General features: G+C 35.1%; 1 protein-coding gene across 2 annotated transcripts in view; it reads left to right on the forward strand.

The window, feature by feature from the left end:
- PARP8 (poly(ADP-ribose) polymerase family member 8) overlaps nt 1-24,130 on the forward strand; it is a 178,068-nt gene that overhangs the window by 98,764 nt on the left and 55,174 nt on the right. For both annotated transcript variants that reach the window (XM_041747011.1, XM_041747010.1), the window contains exons 7-12: nt 775-852; nt 2,322-2,416; nt 12,034-12,094; nt 12,528-12,618; nt 18,178-18,244; nt 23,856-23,981. In XM_041747011.1, coding sequence (XP_041602945.1) covers nt 775-852; nt 2,322-2,416; nt 12,034-12,094; nt 12,528-12,618; nt 18,178-18,244; nt 23,856-23,981 — 518 coding nt within the window. The remainder of the gene's footprint in view (nt 1-774; nt 853-2,321; nt 2,417-12,033; nt 12,095-12,527; nt 12,619-18,177; nt 18,245-23,855; nt 23,982-24,130) is intronic.

The following is a 24,130-nucleotide window of genomic DNA, read 5'->3' on the forward strand; positions in this document are numbered from 1 at the left end:
TTGAAATTTGTTCTAGAAATTAAGGGATGCTTCCAAAATGTTGGATTAATAGATTCCTGTGTCAAATGGAATTTGCCTTTCTCCTAATTATTTTAACAGAGCCAGGGAGAGGAATATCATCATTAGTTACTTTAGATGAGTTTTTATTGTTTGCACTTTAGACACATAACAGATGTGGTTCAGTTCATTAGAAACTCAAACTTAGAGTTCAAGCGTATTTAATTAAATATCCTTTTGAAATCTAAAAGCAAATAACTTCTATATGCAAGAAGTTCTCTTCCTAATGTAATTCATATTTATTTTCATAATTTGATTTTTATATTATTGGAGTTGAAGTGCCTTTTATTTCATACCATTGTGTAGAGTTGGCAGTGGAAGTGAGAATAGTCAGGGATAAATGCTGAGGAACTTTTTAATAAAAATGGAATCAGTATGAACTTGTCAGATGTTTTATCAGAACAAAGCCAAAGTTGTAATTGATTATACATAGTTTTATACCTATATCAAATGTTTAATTTTGCAAGATAAAATCAATGAAATATAACTTTTATAAAAGATATCCATAGAGCTTAATACACTGACAAGCCTGTCTCTTACTACCTTTTGTTTTTGGCTTGTAACGGCACCCAAAATGTTTTTTATATAAAATGTTTTTTACATAAAAGTCATTTTATATAAAATGACTTACCTATTATGGCCATTTGCAACTTTATTTTCAAAAGAAGGCAAGATAGTTTGACCATTAAAACTTTCTTCTTATTCTATTATTTTAAGGAGTCAAGACAAAATAGTACAGTGGAAGAAGATTCTGAAGGTGATAATGATTCTGAAGAATTTTATTATGGAGGACAGGTGAGCACATCAGGTCCTCCAGCTATCCACTCTCAGAGTTAGCAATAGCTGCCATGTATGTCCTAGTGGAATCCTGTGCTTGATTGAGAGACCTGTATATTAATTCTGATACTAACTTGGAAATCTGTATAATTTCTGTTTATTTATATATATATTCAGAAATTAAGATTGCTTTTGCAATTCTTTGTCATCACTCACATTGAACTAACTTCATTACAGAGATTTTGAGGACAGCATTTTATTATGTTTTTGACTTTTACATTTTTTAAGCATATTGGGGTCAGCCACTGTTTTGAAAAAATGACACTTCTAACAAAAGCATGGATAGTTAGTTTTAAATAGAACCTGATTAACCTTTATAAAAACTGATAGTCCCTAACTACTGAGCATCTTCAATATTTGTATTCATTGTCTTCTCCTTACATTGAGGTAAAGTGTTTGTTGAAGAATCGTGGTGAAGAAATATCATAATTTTTATATATGAAAATGGCATAGCCATATGTGCATGTATATAAAAGAATTCACTGTTTTTCCATGACAATGTTAGAATTATAAAGTGTGCAGTTGATTTTAGGATATGGCTGTATAAGGCATCTTGTTCTGTTTCTATAAACTTCTTGATCAAATATGTTTTGTGACTTGTATGGTGTAATGGGAAGGTGGTAGGTTAAAGTGGTGCTGTTTTTGGTTGTTGTTGTTAGAAAGAGAGAAGAGAGAGAGTGGGAGGGGGCAAAGAGGGAGAGAGAGGATCTCAAGCACAGAGCCCAACACGTGGCTCCATCTCATGACCCTGAGATCATGACCTGAGTCGAAATCAACAGTTTGACACTTAATCAACTGAGTGAGCCAGGTAACCCTAAAGTGGTGCTTTAAAGCCAAAATTGTCATTATGTGGAAGAATGTAAGTCGGTTTACTTCTTTGGAATGAAAAATCACTAATTAGTCAATCACATATAAGCAAGGCAGTAGAGGTATGGACATACAAATAAAAGTGGGCTACTTCTCTCCAAGAATGCCTTTCTAGCCATGGTGATGCTAATGATTGTCTAACCAGTGTTGCACTTTAACATGAGGCAAAATAATCCTTCCAGTTTTGATTTTTGTTTACACAGCTAATATTTGCAGAGGGGAAGTAAATGCTTTTTTTTTTTCAGTCTAGGTATTCAGTCTAGAAGTTTTCAGATTGTCTGCCAGCCCCTTACTGCAGTCCCTTTAACATTTGCCTTTCCCTCACATCAAAGTGGTCTAATTTTACTTTTCAAACATAATCAATTATATGAGACATTCGTAAATTTACGAACTTGAGTGAATATACTGCTGTATCCTCTAGATTTTTCAATGAAGACGACAGAGAAAATGTCCGTGGCAAAACCTATGAGGGGGGGGGGCCTGTCCAAGAGATGGTTTGCATTTGATTCTTTTGACTCTCTTCACCCCTGAGTCATTTCTAAACCATCCCTTTTCACCAGGTGAACTATGACGGGGAACTACACAAGCACCCCCAGCTTGAAGCTGATTTGTCGGCAGTGAGAGAGATATATGGGCCGCATGCAGTTTCTCTCAGGTAAATAGTACCTCTCATGAATAAAGATTGAAATGACTTGGTACGTCAGTGGGATTTTTTTTCTCTTGAGTTATTTAAGTAGAAATATTCTTGGGCTTAGTTATATTTGAAATTTTGGGAGACATTGTGCCATGTTTTTACTTTTACAAAATGGTATATCTTTGGCAGTGTGGATTTTTTTGTTTTGTTTTGTTTTTGATACATGTGGTATAAGAGTACATTGATGCATTGAAGAAATTAGTTATTTGGAGAGTTAGTTTAATAAAATATCAGTCTTAAGTTGCGTCATAATCAATTCTTGTAATAGACTTGGCCAGCTGGGCCCATGCTGTTAATCATAATCGTGTGAACAATAAAAGTAAATAATGCATAACCATTGGTGTCCAGATCACATTGTGATATGATCTGACCCCCAAAAAAGAAAGGAAAAAAAAAAGGACATAAATTTGCAGTGTTTGAATGATAATGTAGTTTATCTTGTAGTTACTTCATACATAATTTGGTGACAAATTTAAAGACCATTATTTATCACTTTTAATTATTCAGAAGACCCCACTATCCTTCCTAACCATTTTCTCTCCTTTAATTTAAAAAAGAAACTCTTTCCTGCTACTATCCTAGTTTCCCTCCATGAGTCAGATCTGATTATTTTACATCCTTTTTTCTTTGCCTGAAGGGCAGCCTCCCAAGTTGCCAGGGAATTCCAGAACCCTGTCCCAGACTGACCGCCTTATCCTCAGCCGTCTACACCCAAACCCCACCTGACCCTATACTCCAGATGTGCCGTGTTCCTTATTGGTTTTGGGCATTTGCACAAGTTGTTTTCTTACCAAGGAGTGCTTCATTCTCAACCCTGTTGCTGTCTTTCATTCCAGCCACAGTCCAAAGGCCAGCTTCTCCCGGAGCCTTCAGCCTTTGTTGAATCTCCAGTGCAGATTAGTTTTCTGCCCTTCCCACTCCCCTTACATTTGGCTTTAACCTCATTTAAACCTCATTCTTGGGATCCCTGGGTGGTGCAGCGGTTTGGCGCCTGCCTTTGGCCCAGGGCGCAATCCTGGAGACCTGGGATTGAATCCCACATCGGGCTCCCGGTGCATGGAGCCTGCTTCTCCCTCTGCCTGTGTCTCTGCCTCTCTCTCTTTCTGTGTGACTATCATAAATAAATAAAAATTAAAAAAAAAAATAAACCTCATTCTTCTTTTTCTTTTTTTTTTAAGATTTTATTTATTTATTCATGAGAGACAGAGAGAGAGGCAGAGACACAGGCAGAGGGAGAAGCAGGCTCCATGCAGGGAGCCCGACGTGGGATTTGATGCTGGGTCTCCAGGATCACGCCCTGGGCTGAAGGCAGCGCTAAACCGCTGAGCCACCAGGGCTGCCCTACTTCTCAACTTCTTATGTCTTGTCATTATTAGTTTACATCTCACCCTATAGACCCTAAATTCTGTGAATGCTGGGACAGTGTCCTTTGTTTGTTGTTTGCTTTACATTGTTTTGGTTTTTTATCATGCTTATATTTTGGTAATAATATAGCGCAGGAAACATATGAAATGTGGGCTGATGGATTCTTGATTGTTTTCATTGGCATCCATGGAAGATGTTTACATTATCTGGTTATTTCCTCTTCCGTTGACGTATCCAGATTTTGAGAGAGCCAACTTAGAAGTTAGGAAGTACAATATAGCTATAGTTTATAATTGTCAACTGTTTCATTTTAAGTTCAGAAACAAACTCACTCACACCTGCCACCTTAGTAATTGGGGTTGTATACACAGGTCCTGTCTCCCCCATTCTCTGGTAGGGTACAATTGAGTGAGAGTGATTGGGATTATACTTGGAAAAGCGAATATTTGCAATTTTCAAGATTTTGGCAAATTAGCTGCAGGTATTTCTCAGTTGATCTCTGCAGTGGCTCCAGGGTAGAAAATACGGATATTCAATAAGTATTAGAATGAATAAATGAAGAAGGCAGTAGGGACTAAACCATAAGTGGTCCAAAATAATGATTAAGTTTTTAACTTGAGTCAAAATTTGCATGACTGCTTAAAACTTTGATGACAGTGATTTAATCCCCTCCCCCACTAAAAAAATAAGTCTGGGATGCAATTAATCATACAGTACAACATATAATCTTCTTTTCCTTTGAGATACCTGTTTTAGGGGATTACCTTAGCACATGTTGATTGCTTTTATAGTTAAGGATTTTTCTTAAATACGTATTTCCATGCTAAGCTCTAATTACACTGTTTTTTTTTGTTTCTTCAAGAATTTATTACATACCAGTGATCATCTCTACTAGTATTTTCCATTATTAATAAAATTGATAATTTACCAATTCTTAAAATTAGATAAATATTTGAAATTTCATTCAAATGAAATATCTAAAGTCATAAGTGGCTTGGATTTTTTTTCTCCTTCTCTATTTCACTTAGAAGTTTTGATTCAGTTTAAATCTTTATAAGCCATGTTCTTGCCTGCTCTAGAGTTTCTACAGCTACAGAGGATGTCTCTAGAATAAATAACCTCCCAGAGGCCTCATGGTATAAGGTATGAATCACAGCAGGACTAGCCTGATTTACTTGGAAAATATACGAATGAACTTAATACTGAGGCTTGGGCCCGTAGCAACAGGAGTAGTTAGGCATAAGGTCTTGGGATCTTCTTCCTTGCAAAGTTATAAGCCTGTTGAAAACAGACTGTTCTAATTAGCTGTTCTTTTGCTTAATTGAGGTTTATAAGAACTTAATGGAGTTTGAAGAACAAAAGTACCTCAATATGCATAATAGGCTATTTGGTGTCATTTTTTTTATGTGACGTCTAAATGAGAAAGTCAGCTAACCACATCTAAGTTCTCTGTAAGAGATGAAAATAACTGGCAGTGCCTCACTTGTGATAAAACCTCTTAAAGTAGGTTGAAGGAGGATATAGAAACAGGAACTAATGACCAGTTTATTACTGAGGTAGGTAATTTCAGCTCTACATGGCCACATTATTCAAAAGCAGAATCCTGGCTGTATTGAACCATAGTTATAAACATTGATGACAGTTCCGATTCATAGGCTCTTATGTTGGAAGTGAGTTAGGTCTCTGGAGAAACATGATAAACCATCAGTTTGTCAGTCTGAATGAATATGTCTTGTCTTGAATCAAGACATGCAGCAAACTGAGGATATTTTATGTTTTTCATTATAAATTTTCTCCCAGAATCATGTATTTAACGACAACAAAAAAATTTCATCAGTGTCATGTGAAAACAATATGAGGTTCATAGTTTTAGAAAGGTACGGGGAATTAACAAGTCACAGAATATTCATTTGGTCGTGAATGAAATGATTCTGACAATTTGCTTGTGATGTTTCAAACTTCTAGCCTATGTGAAATAACCTTTGCTCTGTGATCATACCATCTTCTGTTTTAAAAGTTGAAGTTGTATGAGTAATATTCTAGCCTTTTTATTGTGACTAATGCTTAATGAGGGTTGGAAGATTACATAATTATGACTCTTCTGTACTTTGATCACCTTTTGTAGATGGACAATTATAATAGGGCCTCTTTGGAGTTGATGTTCTGAAGGACAGGGCATACTGAAGAGTTTTGAAGGTTGAGGAAGTTATGTTACTATTTTCAGGCCCACAAACCTTGAGAGAGAGAGAAAGAGAGAGTGAGTGAGAAAGAGGAAGGAATGGAAGGAGAGAGAGAAAGAGAAAGGACAAGGAAGGGAAGGGAAAGGGGGAAAAGCCACAAAAGTCCGCATGGACCACTTTTCTGGATTTCTGGATTTCTGTTTGTAGTGACAGTAGGACCACTTCCAGATCTTCTGGCTCCTGTCCTCTGGCATATGGCAGCATTTTATTTCCCTGCCCCTTTTAATGTCATGAGTGGACACAGCTAATTTTGGCCAGTGAAATGTAAGTTTACTAGGACATGAGCTCCTGTTGCTGCTGGGCTCCATCAGACTGGGTCCTTAGGGAACACAGTGAGTAGCATCTCCCCTCCCGCTCTTTGAGTCCTTAGTAAATATGTTGTGGTAGTGAGATATAGATCCTTTTATGTGTTAAACCACTGAGATTTGAAGAATTTTGTTAGTCCAACATAACTCAGCATCCATTGAAGTATGTCATTCATCAAAAAATCTGGAGCTAGATATTTGTAGTGCCCTTTCCCGCATATCGATTCTCCCACTCCTACTTCTAGAGCCTACAGGAAAATGGTCTGACTCAAAACCAAGGGAAAGTGATGACAGGAAGCACATAGAAGAAACAAAAGGGAGACAGTTCTCCAAAAACACTGGCCCATAATCTAGATGAAAGCTTCAGAATGTCAGATCCCAGACAGTCACCCCTGTTCCCAATGTCTGTTCTTTCTTCAAGCAAAACCCAGGATTTTTTCAACGGAGGGGAAGTTGTACCGTACCTCTTATACACTGTCATTTGATATGGGCTTCCTTTTTTATCTGGATCTCCTTTTTTAAATTCTTCTCAGTCCTGTTGCCTTTTCGAGAAACTTCAGAGCACTTTGGATACAGTGTTGCCAGTGCTTTAATCTACCAAGATTTCTTTCTGAATACTGAGTTTGCATAATTCTTGGCCCATTCACTAACATCTCTCCCACACTGAGCAAAAAACACACATTGAGTAGGCATGCAGAGATAGACAGGCAAGCTGTTGAGTTTCAGGTGTCATAGAAAGTATCTGTTTCCTCACAAAATAGATTTCTTCTCAAAATATAACTGACCAGTCACTGAATACAAGAAATAACTAAGTAGCAATAATTTTATTTCCCAGTAACCTATGGTAGAGTTTCATGTATATGTCTGTATGTGTAATTTCCTTGACAGCTAATAAGGGAAGGCTAGGTATCTAAAAATATTTTTATAACCAGTACAGTCATTGCTGATTTTCATCAGGTAGTGTTAATAAAACATCACAACAGTATAACAAATAAGCTGTAGTTTTATAGAGAGAGGAGGACCAGCAGAGATGGGTTAACATTTACTATACTGAGAGTATTGACGTTGTGTCTCATTAATGAGGATGTTATCTTGATTAATTCCATTAAAAAATAGGAGAAAAAAATTGCCAAGAATCCTAACACATAGTGCCCTCAAAAATACATGTTCATAGAAAAATACATTTCATACATATGCTGTTAAATGAACTAGGTCACGCATAAATATCCAAAATCAAATGACCAAATTTTAAGATATGTTGTTTCAAACAGTAGCTCACATGTCTGGAAGAAAATTTGTCAGGCCGTCCTTTGTCAGTTCCAGGGTGTAACAACTACATCAGATCATTTCTATGTTGTTCCCCTTATCTTGAAAAAGTACTCAGGTTCAATTTGATGCAGTCTTTTCACAGTGAATAAATATAGTCAGTGCATGAAATTATTTTGAGTTATTATAAGCCCAATACAGCATTCAGGACACAATCAGATATCTGGCTTCACAATTCAAGTTGCATTCATATTTCAGGCTTTTGACTTGATTCTGCATTTGCTATTCATGAGATCCGGGGCAACTGAAAGTTATTCAGATATAGAAGCAATCCTGATGACTGGGTCGCTGCATCTGGACAAACTGTAATCACGCTTTGTAATCTCGCAGTGGGAAATGTGAAATTACTGGCATTATATAAAAAGGGCATCACAACGGAAATTGGTTTGCATATACGCAGCGCTGTTGTGAATTCTTTGAAGTGTGACATAAAAACAAAAAGTGTAACTATTTACAGATCTACACCTGCAGAATCCAGTTTATTACAAACCTTTAATGCCTCCCCTCCTTAAAATTCTGTATTTGTGTTCTTTGTTTGTGCTCTGCTCTGGTGGGTAGAGCACGTAAATCTTTATTTCCTTGTTGTTGTTGTTGTTGTTGTTGAAATAAATTGATAGTATTAGAAATTTGACACAAAAGTGTTGAAGAAATTATAAAGAATACCTTAAAATTCACATATTAAAAGTTTTAAAAGAATACATGTCACTTTCTGATTGTGACTTTATGATAAATTCTGTTGAAGTAATCTGAGAAACTAAACTCTGAACAAAACAGCTGTGGGTAAGGTTCTTACTGATTTTTGTTGTCTCCGATTTCCTTCTCTCTGCCTCTGATTGCACCAAAGTCTTGCCATTTTAACTAAATCCAAACAAAAATTATTCTCCCTTGTGAAACTGGCAATGACCAAGTGGAAACGAGTGCTTAGTAATGATGGGGATATGGGAAGTGGTCACTGTGATAACCTAGCTGGTATGATAAGAAATGGTCATAACCTTTTAAAATGGTAATTAAATAACATATATTAAGACTCCCGAATATAATTATATTATTTATTTCATGCAGTAATTCTAGTAGAAATTATTCTATGAGAAGACAGATGCACATAGATTTTTTATCCAGAGACCTTTTTATCAATATTTACAGTGTAAAAAGAATCAACAGCAACCTAATAATTGTATAATTGTTATATTATTAAATATCAATTGTATTTATACAAGTAAAACCATTTAAATCTATAGTTTTGAAGAATATTTAGTAATATAGAAAAATACTCATTTTAGAAGAAGTGAAAGAGCAGGACAACAAATTTTATATACCATATTTTATATATATATACATATATATACACACACACATATGGAATGAAATATAAGCAAAGATAATTCTCTCTGAGTGATACAAGTTGGTTTTTGTGTGTTTTTCTATTTCTGACATTTTATAAAATAAGCTTATATTACCTTTGTAATCAGAAGAAGTAGATATGTTTTTAGAAAACACATAACATTTTTTTGTAAAAAGAGTTTTACCCACAATCTATAGTCAATAAATAAGTACTTTAGAAAAAGCTTTTTTGGTTTTTCTATTTCTATTTTATTTAAAAAGAGCATTTCAGTTTCCATACATTTTTGGTACTCTGCTTGCTCCAAACAGTGTATTTTGGAACATATCCCTCGGGATAGTAAATATTTTTATATCAACTTCCTTAGTAATGGGTAAAAAAAAAATTATTTTAGAAGTGTACTATAGTTTACTTAAGTATTTCCTTATTATTTAGCATTCATTTCTGTCCCCAATTTCTGCACTCACCAACATCCTTCTACACAGAAGTCTACATGTATTTGTTACAATTTTCACCCCACTTAAATGTCTATTGAACATCATTAGTCATCAATCCTCATCATTACAGTTAGTGGTTCTTTCTTTTAGTTTGCCTAACGCAAAAGATGTTTGACTTTTATATTTATGAATAATTTGCTGATGTTCCAAGATCTAATTTGCTGATGTTCAAGATCAGCAAATTTTGATCACTGGGTCATGGGGACCATTTTTGAACAGCCTCTGAGATACAGATAGTGTTTGCTTTTTAAAAAGGGTTTCAAGAAAAACAAAAACAGAGGAAGATGTGACAGAAACCAGAAAAGGCCTGAAAAGGATAAAATACTATCTTGACCTTTACAGGAAAATCTTGCTGACCCCTGCACCGGAGGCATAAAAGAGATGGTTTATTTGCCTGGTCCTTATTCTTGGCACAGTGTCTGTATAATTTCATAAATAAATTGGCATATTCTTATATCTAAATTTGCATATCATATCATGTCTAAATTTGCATAAGGTTATAAGTGTTCTTATCCTTTATGAATAACACAGATGTTTTGAGACATGCAGTGTTTTTAAAAAATCAGTTCCTATGTGTATAATTTTTATCCCTGTTCTTCTTCATATAATCGAAGAATATTACCATCAAAGAATAAAAAGTACGATTTCATAAATAGTGAAGATTGGTCAGTGTTTTGATGCATGTATTTTTTAAAGTTTTTAAAAAAGATTTGTATCTATTCATTTGAGAGAAGGAAAGAGCACAAGCAGGGGGGGAGGGGCAGAGGCAGAGGAAGAAGCAAGACTCCCTGCTGAGCAGGGAGCCTGATGTAGGGCTCCATCTCAGGACCCTGGGATCATTACGACCTGAGCCGAAGGAAAGCACTTAACCAACTGAGCCACACAGGTGCTCTTTTAAATTTTTAGAAAATTTTAAAAAGATTTTTATCTATTCAAGAGAGAGGAAGAGTGCATTAGAGGGGGGAGGGGCAGAGGGAGAGGGACAAGCAGACTTCCTCCTGAGCAGGGAGCCCTGTTTTTATATATTTTTTAAGGGGGCTGTGGAAAAAAACACAAAAGCTGAGTTCTCTATTCTAACATGCTGCTTTTTGTGTTTCATAGACATTAAAAATCCAAAAACCCCTTCAATTCCTTCATCAAATTACATAAAACAAATTAATCATCAAAGGTGTCTTCTCTGAATCCTTTGCAATTGCCACAGTTTTGTATGATATAGCATTACTTGACTATGTAGCACGCAGAAATTGTCTTTGAGGACTATGTGCCAGATACTGTCCTACACACAAGAAATTGAACAGGAGTTCAATGCCTGACTTCCCTACTGACTTATTCTTTGGCATCCTATTACAATTTCTCTAAACTTTATTTTCCTCTTTTGCGAGTGAGGGTAGTAATAGTGTATCCTTGTCATAAGGCTCTGACGAGAACCTAATGAGACCATCCATTAATGTTTGACCTGGTTTCCTGCAAAATGGTAGTTTATTGTATGTTGAACCGATTAATCGCCTGCATAAATAAATAGGATGTGTGTGTGTGTGTGTGTGTGTGTGTGTGTGTGTGTTTAAATCTTGACTCTGCTACAGAGTGATAATGAGTAAGTTACTTTATTACTCTGGGCTTCAGTGAATGCATATAAAAATTAAAGTGGTAGTGGTACCTATAGTAACTATGATTATGTGTGTGTAAAATTCTTAAAATAACTTCTGGCTCAGACTTAATGAATGTTGGCAGTTAACTTTTATCATTTCAGTTATCTCTATAATTGTATCCCTCACCGTGGATAGCATTTGTCAGTTCATAATTTTATAAAAATATTAAAAATATAGATATGTGTAAATAGAGAATATGGGAAAACTGTTGTTTTTGTGTTCTTTCATTAACTTTTAAAAAGTATGCTGGTTTATGACACCATCTGGGCTGGAGAAAAGTTGGTTTTTAGAATGTCTTCATGTGGCACATACTGTTGTGATTTGTTTTAATTTTGATATAACAGACTTTTAGAGCTGCCTATCAAAACACAATGACATTTAAGTGGCAGAGCACATGGATCCGGTTCAGAACCAGTGATGTTTACCATGGAAGGGGAAGTCATGGGCACATCATTTTGACAGTGAATTATTTCCCCACCCCTTCCTCATGTTGGAAACTCCTTCTCTTGCCCTTTGAAAACAGCTCTTCCTCTTCAGAGAGCACAATGAAAATCAAGTGATCATATGAGAAGATGGTTGAATTTGCCACAGAGAACTGGGGATGTTTGAGACTATGAAGCAAACAATTTTTGAATTTATGTATGCAAATGCATGTATATAAAAATAGATGTCTAGATGATATAAAAAGTCACAGAAGATGAAAATCCACTACATGGGGTTAGTTAATTCAAGTCACCAGTCAGTTCTGAGCTCTGTAGAGGTCAGGGATAAGAGTTAGTAGTTGAATCTTTGACTTAAACTAGCACACATTATCTTTTAAGGAAAATGGATAAATAAGTGTTAATCTTTGCTTTCAGGGAATATGGAGCCATTGATGATGTAGATATTGATCTGCATATTGATGTTAGCTTTCTGGATGTAAGTATCAATTTACACAATGTGATTGGTACATTCAAAGCCATTTATTTTTATTGTTGGAAAAAATTAAATACTTGTTTCTTTTATGTTATTAGTAACATGCTGATTTTGTTACATTGATTAGAAATGGTATGGTTGGAGAAACAAATTTTATATATATATTTTTTACATTGGTTCTTTTAATATATTTTGAAATTTATGGGCTCTTATTATAGTACTTCGTTATTTCTTAAAATTTCACTTTAATTTTCCTATGTAGAAGGCAAAAACTGAGAATGCTTTGACATTCTTTTCCAAACCAATAGATCTTGAGGTAATTTTTGTGAGCCTTATTGATTTATATATTTCTTTAAAATAAATTTACAATTCTTTTCATTTTGGAAAAAAGTCAAGAATGCTAAAAGGTGGCTCATCTTTTAATATATTTGCACAGGAGGAGATTGCTGTGGCTTGGGAAGTGATTCGAACAGAACCTATAATTGTCCGACTACACTGCTCACTAACACAGTATTTAAATGGCCCAGGTTAGTTTTATTTCTGTTTGTTATTTTGAATATGAATTAATTGTGCATTGTGCATTAAACAAAATGTTCATTTGGTAATTCTGAGCATAATTGCAGCTATCTTGATAATGGTATTTAAATATTCTGGCATCCTTACAAAGATGGTTTATTGTCAATATAACTTAGGGAAACAGAAATATACAGGATTAGATTGTATAGATTTCAGAAGTTGACAAGTTGATGTGAAACAAGCAGAATAAAACCTACAAGAGAACTTCGCATATAGTAGAAGCTCAGCAAGCATCTTTTGGGTTACCCTTAGATTTAATTATTTATGTCTCTGATTCTGAGATTTAATTTTAATGTTTACTTCTCCCTCCTTTGATTACTGATGAATTTAGCCTAACTATAAATATAACATAGTTATATTTTTGAAAATGGAGATCTTCGTAATATTTTCGTTTTCCACCATCTTAAGGGATGATTTTACTATATCTCAAGTGATAACTATTTACAACAAAGGACGCTATTATTTAATCTTCCCAAGGCTTACTGGATTAAGATATTTTCCCCTACCAAATACACATGTACGTACTTGTGCACATGCGCACACATACACCCCCACCCCCCCACACACAAACTGTATCTACTCATGTTGCTCTAGCTATATACTTCTAAATAACAAACCACCCCAAAACTTAGTGGCTTAAAACAACCTACCATCTCTCACTATTCTTTGAGCTCAACTGAGTTCTTGCTTGGAGTTCTTGCCATGCCTTTGAAGTCAGATGGTAGGTGGAGCTTATGTTTTTTAAAGCCGCTACTAGGCTGGATGCTCACGATGCTGGACTTTGAGATATCTCACAGTTGATGTATATGCCATCTTGGAGCTCAGCTGCAGCCTCTTGACTTGAGTGTTGACTTTACACATGGCTTCTTCATGTGGTTCAGGCTTCTTGTAGCATGGTGACTGAGGGCTGAAGGCAAGCGTTCCAAGAGACAGGCTGTGGATGCCATCTGGAAAACGGCCCAGTGAATCTTCCATAGTATTGTATTGTTCAAAGTGGTTGAAAAACCCACCCAGAATCAAGAGATGTAGACATAGATAACACCTCTTGAAGTCATAGCTATCTTCACACATTCTTTGTGCTCTACAGAGTTCTCTGTACTCTGATTTTAGTATGTTTTTCTTTATAGGCATATTAAGGAAGTTACGTCGACTATTAGTTTTTACACAAGAAATATTCCTGTCCTTCCAAGTTTATGAAATACATAGGAAAATCTCTCATTTTGAAAAAGTTTCCGTTGAGTCACCTCTTTTCTATTTTTGTAGAATGATTTCTACTCTATCAACTCTTAACATAAACAACATGATATGACTTAATGCCAGGCAAAGACAACTAAATTTTTATTGTGATTATTTCAAATGGATAGAAATGTAATGGAGAAGAAAAAGAATTACTCATAATCCCTCTATAGTGAGAAACCTATAATAGTTTAGTGTTTCTCTTTTCTGTGCACACATGGCTCATTTTCATAAAGTTGACATTGAATTGTATAGTTATGCACCTTAATATTATGTCATGAGACTGTCGTTAAGTCATTAAATATTCTAGAATGGAATAATTTGTAATATCTGCACAATATTTCAGGTTTTAGGTATATGTTTTTGCTCCTTCCCCAGATACTCTGCTGTATGGCTAATTTTTTTTTTCTTTCCTTAGAGATTTGATACGTGATCATTCAATTTTATTCTGTTAGTGGTTAAAAGAAAAAGCAGCTCTTATGTCTGGACTTTTTTTTTTTAATTATCAGGGTTAGGGGCAAAATTGGGTCAATTCATCTCTACTGACTCCACTCCATCTGTGTGAGATGAGAATGTGGCATGCTTTTACGTAATCTTACGACTGTTACTCATTTTTTAAATATAATTTCGAATTTTAGGCAGAAATTTTCCTTCTCAGTGTCTCTTTAAAGATTTGTTATATTTGCATGGTTTTATAAATGTTCTAACAACTGTATTCTAATTCATGTTTATATGATTTTATTGTTCACCTTCTTTGATGTTAAAACTTACCCATAATTTAGTTCTTCTGTTTTCATTTCTATTAGTTCATTTGCCTATTTAATAGTTTATAACCCAAAGAAACATGAGGATTATGCTTCTTTTTCTCCATACATAAGAGTGACTATTTTGTGAATGAGATAAATTTGACCAATAAGTAAGTTTATGGAATCATAATAGTTCCCCCACAAAAGGGTAAAAATACTTTAGAGACTTCTGCTAGTTTGTGTCTGAAGTGTTTTAATTTTGTTCATTTGTAAGACATCTATTTTGGTGTTGCTTATGTTTTGTTATGTATATTTATTGGGTTGGTTTTTCCTCCTTTTCCTTGATATTATCTTCCACGTATTTATTTTCGATTGGTACACTTCAGTCTTCATTTGCTTCAAGCAAGTTTTATGACTAATCCAAGGTTTAGACTGACCTAGTTAACAATTATTTTTGAAAAGGTTTTGAAATACATGCTAGGTTTTTGAAATACATGATTAATACTTATTTGAGCTGTAATATTTGGCCGGGGCTAATCTGACAAAATATCTATAAGTGAACAGGAATGATAAGAATTAAAGAAATGTACCTCCTTATCCACTTTAATATTGAAGATAGGGATTATTTTCATTGTACATGAAGAAATACACTTTAAATAAAAAGACATGATTATTCTTATGTATTTTTTTTCAGAATTGCTGGTGTATAAGTCTAGTTTCTGATCTGAAGGGCAAGGCTGCTTTTAGTTTAAAGTGACAACCAACCAACATTATTAAACATATTTTTATGTGCACAACATCTCATCATTGGTACCTCTGCATGTACATGGTCAGTGTTAGAATCATTTCCACATATCTTAAACAGCCCTCACTGACTGCCTTCCCAACTTACATTATATGAAAGACAAGGAAAAATTGAATAACTTTCACCTTTTTTAAAATATGAAAATATTTCTCTAGTGCATTCTGTCAAGTTCTTCCTTGTTCTCTTGTCCCTAAAAATGAAAACTTGTAGGGAGTTATGTAGTTATTTTAAGGTAACTTTTAAATAAATTTAGGAAGAACAGACATTTTTATATTCATTTTTCCTTTAAAGGAAAATTTGTTTATTGCTTTTAGTTATATTGATCAGTACAGTTCTATGTTTTTTTCTGCCTTAGGTCAGTAATTTTAGCTAAATTTATTCATGAGTACATGTTTGCTATTTGTTTGTTAATGGGACTTTTGTATTTCAGTTTAGGATTTTTGTATTCCAGTTTATTTTCTAACTGATTATTATTTATCAGAAAGCTATTACTTTAAAAAAATTATAAGAATTGGAGTGACTGAGTGGCTCAGTTGGTTAAGCATTCAACTCTTGATTTCAGCTCAGGTCATGATCTCTGGGTGGTGAGATTAAGCCACACGTTGGGCTCCTCACTGAGTATGGAGTCTGCTTGAGATTCTCTCTCTCCTCTCCCCCCCCAAAAAATTATAAAAATTAATCTAAAACATTTCTAGATTTATGGAAAAATTGCTGTACACTCTGCTTCCAGGTTCATTGATTATTAACATTTTCTGTATACATTTAATGCAGCTAATAGTAATAATTGCATTAATTTAATAGCAATATATGTTCTTTCACTTGAATCTTGGAACAGTTTTGGAAGTAACATCTTGTTACCTCTTTCAGTATATTCTGAAATTTGGGTCATCCAGATTTTATACTACTAGTTGAGTCAGTGTTTGTAACTTAAGTTTACCTAGGAGATTTATTATTTTAGTAAAATATTGACATTTATTTTCTAGTCATTCATAGTATAAATAAGTTTTATCTTTGCATCATTAATTTGTAGGAATGATTTGTATATTCTGGGTAAACATGCATCATTAATTTGTAGGAATACTATATATATATATCCTGGGTAAACATTTGTGTCTATTATCTCTTTGTGCATTTATACAATTTTTTCCAGTGACAGTTTCAGTTTTTCTAGTGCATTTTGGAATTTTCTGCATTTTTTTTTATACGAGATCCTTTTTGTTTCTCTGCCTCCATCTCCCCTGTCACTTTTTCCATCTGCCTGAGAAGAGATTGTGTCTTCTTCAGTCTTTTAAGAGAGAGCACAGCATGTTCCAATGTTGTCATCTTTTTCTTAAAAAAATTATTCTGCTGAATTTTCAAGATGTTAGGATTCTTTATTCGTTTTTTAATTTCTGTAGCCTGGGTTTGGGACAAGTAGGATTTGAGCAGTGTCCACTCTGTTCCTCAGTCTGTATATAAGGATTAGAATGTTTTTGGAAAAGGAACCGATTGATGATACTAACCAATTTTCTTTGATCAGTGGAGTGTTTGTGTCCCAGAGTAATGGCCAACACAGGAGGTGAGGAATTTGGGGATACCAATTTGGTTTCCATTGTGGAGCATGTATGGTCTGAGAATGTCCTATTAGCAAGACAGTTCACCATCTCCACAGATCCAGACGACAGTATCTCTTTCCAATTTCTTTATGAAGTTCCTGAGTGATTTTCCTACTTCTACCCTTGTTTTTCACAGAGATCCCAAGGTCCTTCTCAGATTTCGTCTCCTAAAATGATAATTTGCTCACTCCTCTGTAGTTCCACCGATCTCCTTACTGTTCGTAGAATACTGAAGCACTTTTTTTTCCTCAGCGGCTGTGCCCTCCTGGTTTCCTCTGATAGGACACTTTTCTTCCTGCCATACTATCTAGTGCTGGAACCTACTATGCCCATGTACCCTTTACTCCAAGACCTTTTCCCTTTATTTTTCTCCAGAACCTTTACCACCATGTGGCATTTTGTATCTGTCTAGTTTTTGTTTGTCTTTTTCCACTGGACCAAGGCTTTACAATAACAAGAATATTTGTGTGTGTGTGTGTGTGTGTGTGTGTGTATTTGCCATTCTAGCTGGCACGGTTGACACTCAGAAGGATATTCTTTAATAAATCTGTGAATAATGAATGATGAGTGACCTTTTTTGAGAGATTATTAAATTCATAAACATCATAGTTATTAGCTTACAGAAATGCATCTATCTGGTAAAACTACATGACATCAGGCTACCCAGTGAAAGGTAAGTCTCTTATACCTCATCATCCATTGTTAAATCGCAAAAGAAGAAAAAGGTGCATGTTTATATAAACATTTCTTTCTTTCACTTGAAGAATCCTGTACAAACTGTCCTATACAGTGCTATTTACACTTACATATTTTTTGGCAATTCTTCATTTTACATACTATATATTTATGTACACATATATTATACATTAGTGTATGATATACAATGACCAAGAATGATCTCCAAATCTGTATATATTAAGCATAAATAGCAATGTACAGGACTGTGTGTATACTGTTTTTAAATATGAATGTGTGTATAAATATAATATTATGTATTATATAGCATAAATGTATAATTATGTATATGTACATATTAGAGTGTATCATTTATAATACTTTTCATTCTTTTTCCTGGCTGGTGGTTAAGTTTCAGCTCAACATTTTAACTCATTATATTTTCCTTTGCAGTGCCCACTGTTGATGTCTTTCAGATTTCTACAAAAGAGCGATTTGGATTGGGACATCAGCTAAAAAAGTAAGTTTCCCAAGAATAAAAAATAAATTTCTATTAAAGAGAATGGATTTATTGCTTTGCTCACTTCCCTCCCCCATTCTTGTTCAATAAGAGCTTTTTAAAGTGAGTGCCTCAGGAGAGGAACTCATGTGATGCCAAGAGCTGCATCAGTAATTTAGCTGGCAGAGTTCACATCTAGACCAGGCTGCATTCTTTTTATTTGCCTGCCCGGATCCACTTTCCTCCTTCCAAAACTCTGCCCTTACCTGTGGAGCTGATATGGTGGGTATAGCTTCTAACGTGTCGCTGTGTCTCGTGTGACCAACAGAGGAGGAAGCAGTGTTAAGAAGAGAGTATTTATTGTCTTTGGCTTCCACCCTAAGAGGTCACCTTGAGTTAACTAGTTCTTCAGCTGAAGCTCTCTTTTCTGCTCTAAGCCACAGCATTTGCAGGACTCTCTCTCTTACTGGGTTCCATTACGGTTTCCCTAGGTTTGTCCCTTGGAGCCTAGACGTGGTAACAGTCAGCAGCCATTGGCCCTGGGCAACTGCACTGTGCTTAGCTTCTATACCTACACTCTTCAAACAATCAGTTCTCTTTTGAAAATAAACCTTTTATTTCCTTGTTAGATCTTGACTAATTCAATGGAGGAGTTTATATTTTATAAACATAAAATTACCGTGGTCAAATGACTTTTAAAACATAGTAGCAGGGCGCCTGGGTGGCTCTGCCAGTTAAGTATCTGCTTTCAGATCAGTTCATGATCTTGGGGTCCTGGGATTGAGCCCCACGTCAGGCTCCCCTGCTTAGCGGTGAATCTACTTCTCCCTATCCCTTTGCCCCTTCCTCCTGCTTGTGCACTTTCTCTCTTTCTTGCTCGTTCTCTCTCAAATAAAGAAAATCTTTAAAAACAAACAAACAAAAAATAAAAACAAACAAAACATAGTGTATAGTCAAAATATAAATTTAATAAATCCCATGCTATATATCAGCTGTAAGAATTTGTATTACTGGAGAATACCTGAAGGGTTATTTATTCTTCTGATTATGCAAATTTTATTTCAACTTAAATTTTTCTTTTTTCGATTTTTTTAAAATTTATTTATTCGAGAGAGAGAGAGAGAGAGAGAGAGGCAGAGACACAGGCAGAGGGAGAAGCAGGCTTCATGCAGGGAGCCCGACATGGGACTCCATCCTGGGTCCCCAGGATCAGGCCCTGGGCTGAAGGTGGCGCTAAACCACTGAGCCACTCGGGCTGCCCTCAACTTAAATTTTTCAAGACAGATCATTAGATTATTGTATATTTAAACACATGATTTGCACCCACCATGATGATGGAGTTCATGTGTTCACCTGTATTTTAATGAATTTTAATTAGGTATCAGACATTAGCCTTTATTGAGCAATGTTCTAAGAGAAAGTACTTTGAAACTTTTTTATTTCATTTACTAAATAGGGGATTTATTGTGATCATTTTACCTGAGATTATGGATACAGGTGGAAGCTTATGTGTGTTATTAAGGGTTACATATTATGGAGCTCTAGAATTGTCTTAAAGTTTTTATGATTTGACATTGCTCAACTGTGAGTTATGTGTGGATCACATTTGAAAGGAAATTAAGATAAGGGAGTATTCTTGCAAATTCTCAGTGTTGGGTTTAAATGTGAACATAAAAAATTAGATAATAAGCCCTTAATGTTTCAAATTGCACATCTGTAAAACTAAATTCAATTTATAACATAAATTTAGTACATTATAGAATGCAGTGTTATTTCCTGAAAAGGACTCAAAAGAGAAATTTTCTCAGTTTTCTGTACTAGGATTAGGTGTGCTTTTCCAGTGGAATTGGTTTTGTTTTTTAAAATTGCATTTTTTTTTCTGTGTCAAGCTAGTATCTTGCACATCTTGGAGCTAAGTATAGAGCCTGCCTCTGTTATGCCATCCAAGTTGGTTACCACCATTCATTGGCACATTCCCCCCCATGTAGTTTTTTCCCCCTCACCCAATTTTCTTGTTTTTAATGTTTTTAATTTAATGATTTTATTTTTTTATAGAAGTTTTAGGTTCACAGCAAAACTGATACAAGATTTAGAGATTTTCCATATATCTCCTCGCCTTGTTATTATCAATATCTCTTACTAGAATGGTACATTTGTTGGAGTTGATGAATATATATTGACACTAAACTATCATCCACAGTCCATAGTTTTACTTTATGTACTTCTGTTAGCCACTTAACAAAATTATTTCATGAAAGTTAAATGAGGTTGATTCCAGCAAGACAAGAATTACAAAACAGAAATCTTGAAATATATAACTTTCTGCCCTTTAATGTTGTCTGAGCCTATTGTTTGGGCTTTGGAAAAAAAATGATGTGTATAATTCCAACTCTGAGAAATTAAGGAAAGCTGTGTTTATATTCATTGTTTAATCACTTTGGATATGTAACATTTTGTTAATATTTCCATCTAAATGTTTAACATTTTAAAAAGGTTAATTACTTCTATGGATAAATTTTAGTTCTATGGCCAGTTTAGTATATGTGCTAAAACTTTTTCTTAATGATTCCTGATAAATTTTAATCTAATTTACTTTTCCTTAATTATAAATAACTGGGCTTGCCTGTGATCCCTGCTAGTCTAAAATTACATGATTTCCAAAAATCTGATCTCATCTTCATAGTAAGTCATAAGAAGAAACTTGAAATATAAAGAGATTATTTTCCAGAAACATATGGCAAGTTAGGAAGTCCGACTCAAAATCTAGGCTCTTTGTTATTATTGCTCTCGTCTGTTTTCAGCAATAAGAAACACTCATTAAACTTTTTCCATGATTCTTTATCTGGTGTGTTTCCGGCAAGTAGACGGGTTTAATGACGATTACAGTAGCCTTTTTTTCCTCTTCTTTTATTATCAGCCAGTGGCAAATGTAGTAGCTCTTCGGAGTGCCAGCATAATAGAAACACTAGTGTGAACACTAAAATCTCTTGGTGGCCCTCTGTTATTAAGAGGTGGTCATTACACCGCATGTATATTTCACATACTATGGACATTAAACACAACATTAACTTTCTTACAGGACAGTTAACTCCTGCTTTTTGAATTCAAGGACATCTAGGGATCTGAGTGTCCCAAGTTTAAGAATTACTGGTTTTAGCTGCTGAGATTACATTGTGGAACACTAATGCAATATGGAAGTTAGAACAGCTTTAGTTATTGACTCGTTATTGTTTTGTCCCAATTAGTCTATCAAGAGTTAGAAAAGCACTTGTTAGGTTTCTTAGGGAATGGTGCACAGGAATGGCAGTTTATCATAGGAGGAAAAGAATCTGAATGTACGTAGTAGAAAGGGTTAGTGGTGTTACACGGTGTTTAGTGGGATTTCAGGTTACATACAGGGAAAAACAAAGTAATATTACTATTACATTTAAATTTTGCTGAGATCTTGGGTGAAAAAAAATCTTCAAAAATAAAGCATTAAATAAAAAATAAAAAATTTCCATTGGCCTGAGCTTCAAGGCGAATTTACTGCAAATTTGGAATGCTGCATCATTGGCTTCAGTTTTATCTCCTTCTTCCTCTCAGTTTGTAGCTAAAAAATATTCCATGAATGACTGTTTCTTCTGAACTTATCTAAGCTTGATGACTAAAGGTCAGAATAGTAAGGCTGAAGTTGTACTTTTTGGTGATTTGAGTTAATTTGATAGAACCTGAATGGTCTTGAGAATAGTGCTTAGTGCTAAGAGTCCCACCTTTCCCTTTTGAGCAGCATAGGTTAACATAGGTCAGTCTAGACTGGACAGCATAGGTGTTGCAGTTTTTCCACCAGGCTAAATTGGGAAGATTTCAATCTTTAACCTTATTTGTGTGAAATAATAGCTCCTGCTCTCTGGGGGTATTGAGAGTTAAAAGAGAAAAAAAGATTGTTCTATAAATTACTCCTTGATATATTATAAATGGTAAATATTGATACCATTTTTTTTTCCTCCCAAAGCAATCTGTGTTAGAAATAACTGAGAAGGGCAGCCCCGGTGGGTTAGCAGGTTAGCGCCACCTTCAGCCCAGGGTGTGATCCTGGAGACCCAGGATCAAGTCCCATGTCGGCTCCCTGCATGGAGCCTGCTTCTCCCTCTGCCTGGGTGTGTGCCTCTCTCTCTCTCTCTCTCTCTCTCTCATGAATAAATAAATAAAATCTTAAAAAAAAAAAAAAGGAATAACTGAGAAGAACATAAAAAGCAGGGAAAGCTGAACTGACTTTTGAAAGAAAATCAGAATGTTTAATTTATTGTATACATAATGTTTAATTGTAAAAGTTCACATCTACTTTAATATCAGCTTTAACAGACCCTCTGCCATTGTCACTTGAAAGATGAGATACCTAGAAGTTGTCGCAATCTGGGACCTTTCTCAGAAAACAATGCCATATATTCAAGTCCACAGCTGATGTTCCAGAATTCTTTGCCATAAAATAGTGATGTGCAGTGGTCTTAACTTAGAAAATACTGAGATCAGGATTTACCAAATTCCTGCTTTATGATAGTAAACTAAAAGTTTTTAGAGACATACACATTTGTTTTTGTTTTTTTTTGAGATTTATTTATTATTTTATAGAGAAACAGGGTGTGCGTGTGCGTGTGTGCACAAAAGGTTGGGGAGGGGCCGAGGGAGAAGGAAAGGGGGAGAGAGAGAGAATCTCAAGCCGACTCTGCACTGCCACAACCAGCTGGATCTCATGACCCTGAGATCATGACCTGAGGCTGAAACCAAGAGTTGGTCACTTTACTAACTGAGCCACCCAGCCGCCAACATAGCCGACACAGATATTTTTAAGAAACCATTTAAAAGTGAATGGGCTGTGCTGAGAAAGAAAATTTGCTGGTTTCGTATTTCTCCATAGAGTCAGTTTTACATGGTTTGTTTTTACTTAACGATTTCACTTTCATTTTATTTCCCTTTTCATGAAGAAAACTGCATATGCAAATCAAGTGAAAAGAAATTGACTTTACTTGTATCTTAATAGATAAAATCATAATTACTATCAAACATTTTATTCAAAACTGTTTCTGGCACCAACAAAATAATTCACAATGTCCTTTCAGCTAAAGAGCTTTGGCTAAAGTTGTTGATCCTAAAGGCTGCCCTTCTAAATCTCCTTATATCCTATAATATATAATTTTTTTGAGATTTTTATTTTTTTATTTGTTTGAGAGAGAGTAAGCACAAGCATGAGTGGGAGGAAGGGGCAGAGGGAGAGGGAGAAGCAGACAACTCACTGAGCAGGGAGCCCAACATGGGGCCAGATCCCAGACCCCAGGACCACGACCTGAGCCGAAAGCAAATGCTTAACCATCTGAGCCACCCAGGTGCCCCCATTTTTTCAATTCTTTTATCACTTGTGTTATTAATCGTATCACAGAAATTAATGAGTTATTAACCAAAATGCAGTAAAGTCCTAGAAATTTTCTGCATGGTGCTTTCCTACATGTGGAAACATCTCGTATGACTCTCAATTAGAATCTCTCCAATTACTGTGCATTTCTTTTCCTTTGATAAATACATTCCCCCTATAGTAGAGAAATCTCATATTACATTATCTTGGAACTGTGATGACAGACTTACTTTGGATTGACAGGATCATGCAGACATTTGTTACCCAGCAGTGGAAACAGAGCAAAGAAAAATCCAATTGCCTGCACAATAAGAAGCTGTCAGAGAAGAAGGTGAAATCTCCCCTGCATTTATTTTCTACCTTGCGCAGGTGGGTAGTAGATGACTTCATTGTCTTTTCTCGATTCTTTGGTACTTCGGAGCATTCTTCCTATAGTCTTGGCATCCATTTATTTTCTGTATGACTTCAAAGAACAGACAAAGTTCTATCCATTCCATCGAAAACATAGAAAGATACCC

The sequence above is a fragment of the Vulpes lagopus genome, chromosome 3, assembly GCF_018345385.1.
Source record: "Vulpes lagopus strain Blue_001 chromosome 3, ASM1834538v1, whole genome shotgun sequence".
Lineage (NCBI taxonomy): Eukaryota > Metazoa > Chordata > Mammalia > Carnivora > Canidae > Vulpes > Vulpes lagopus.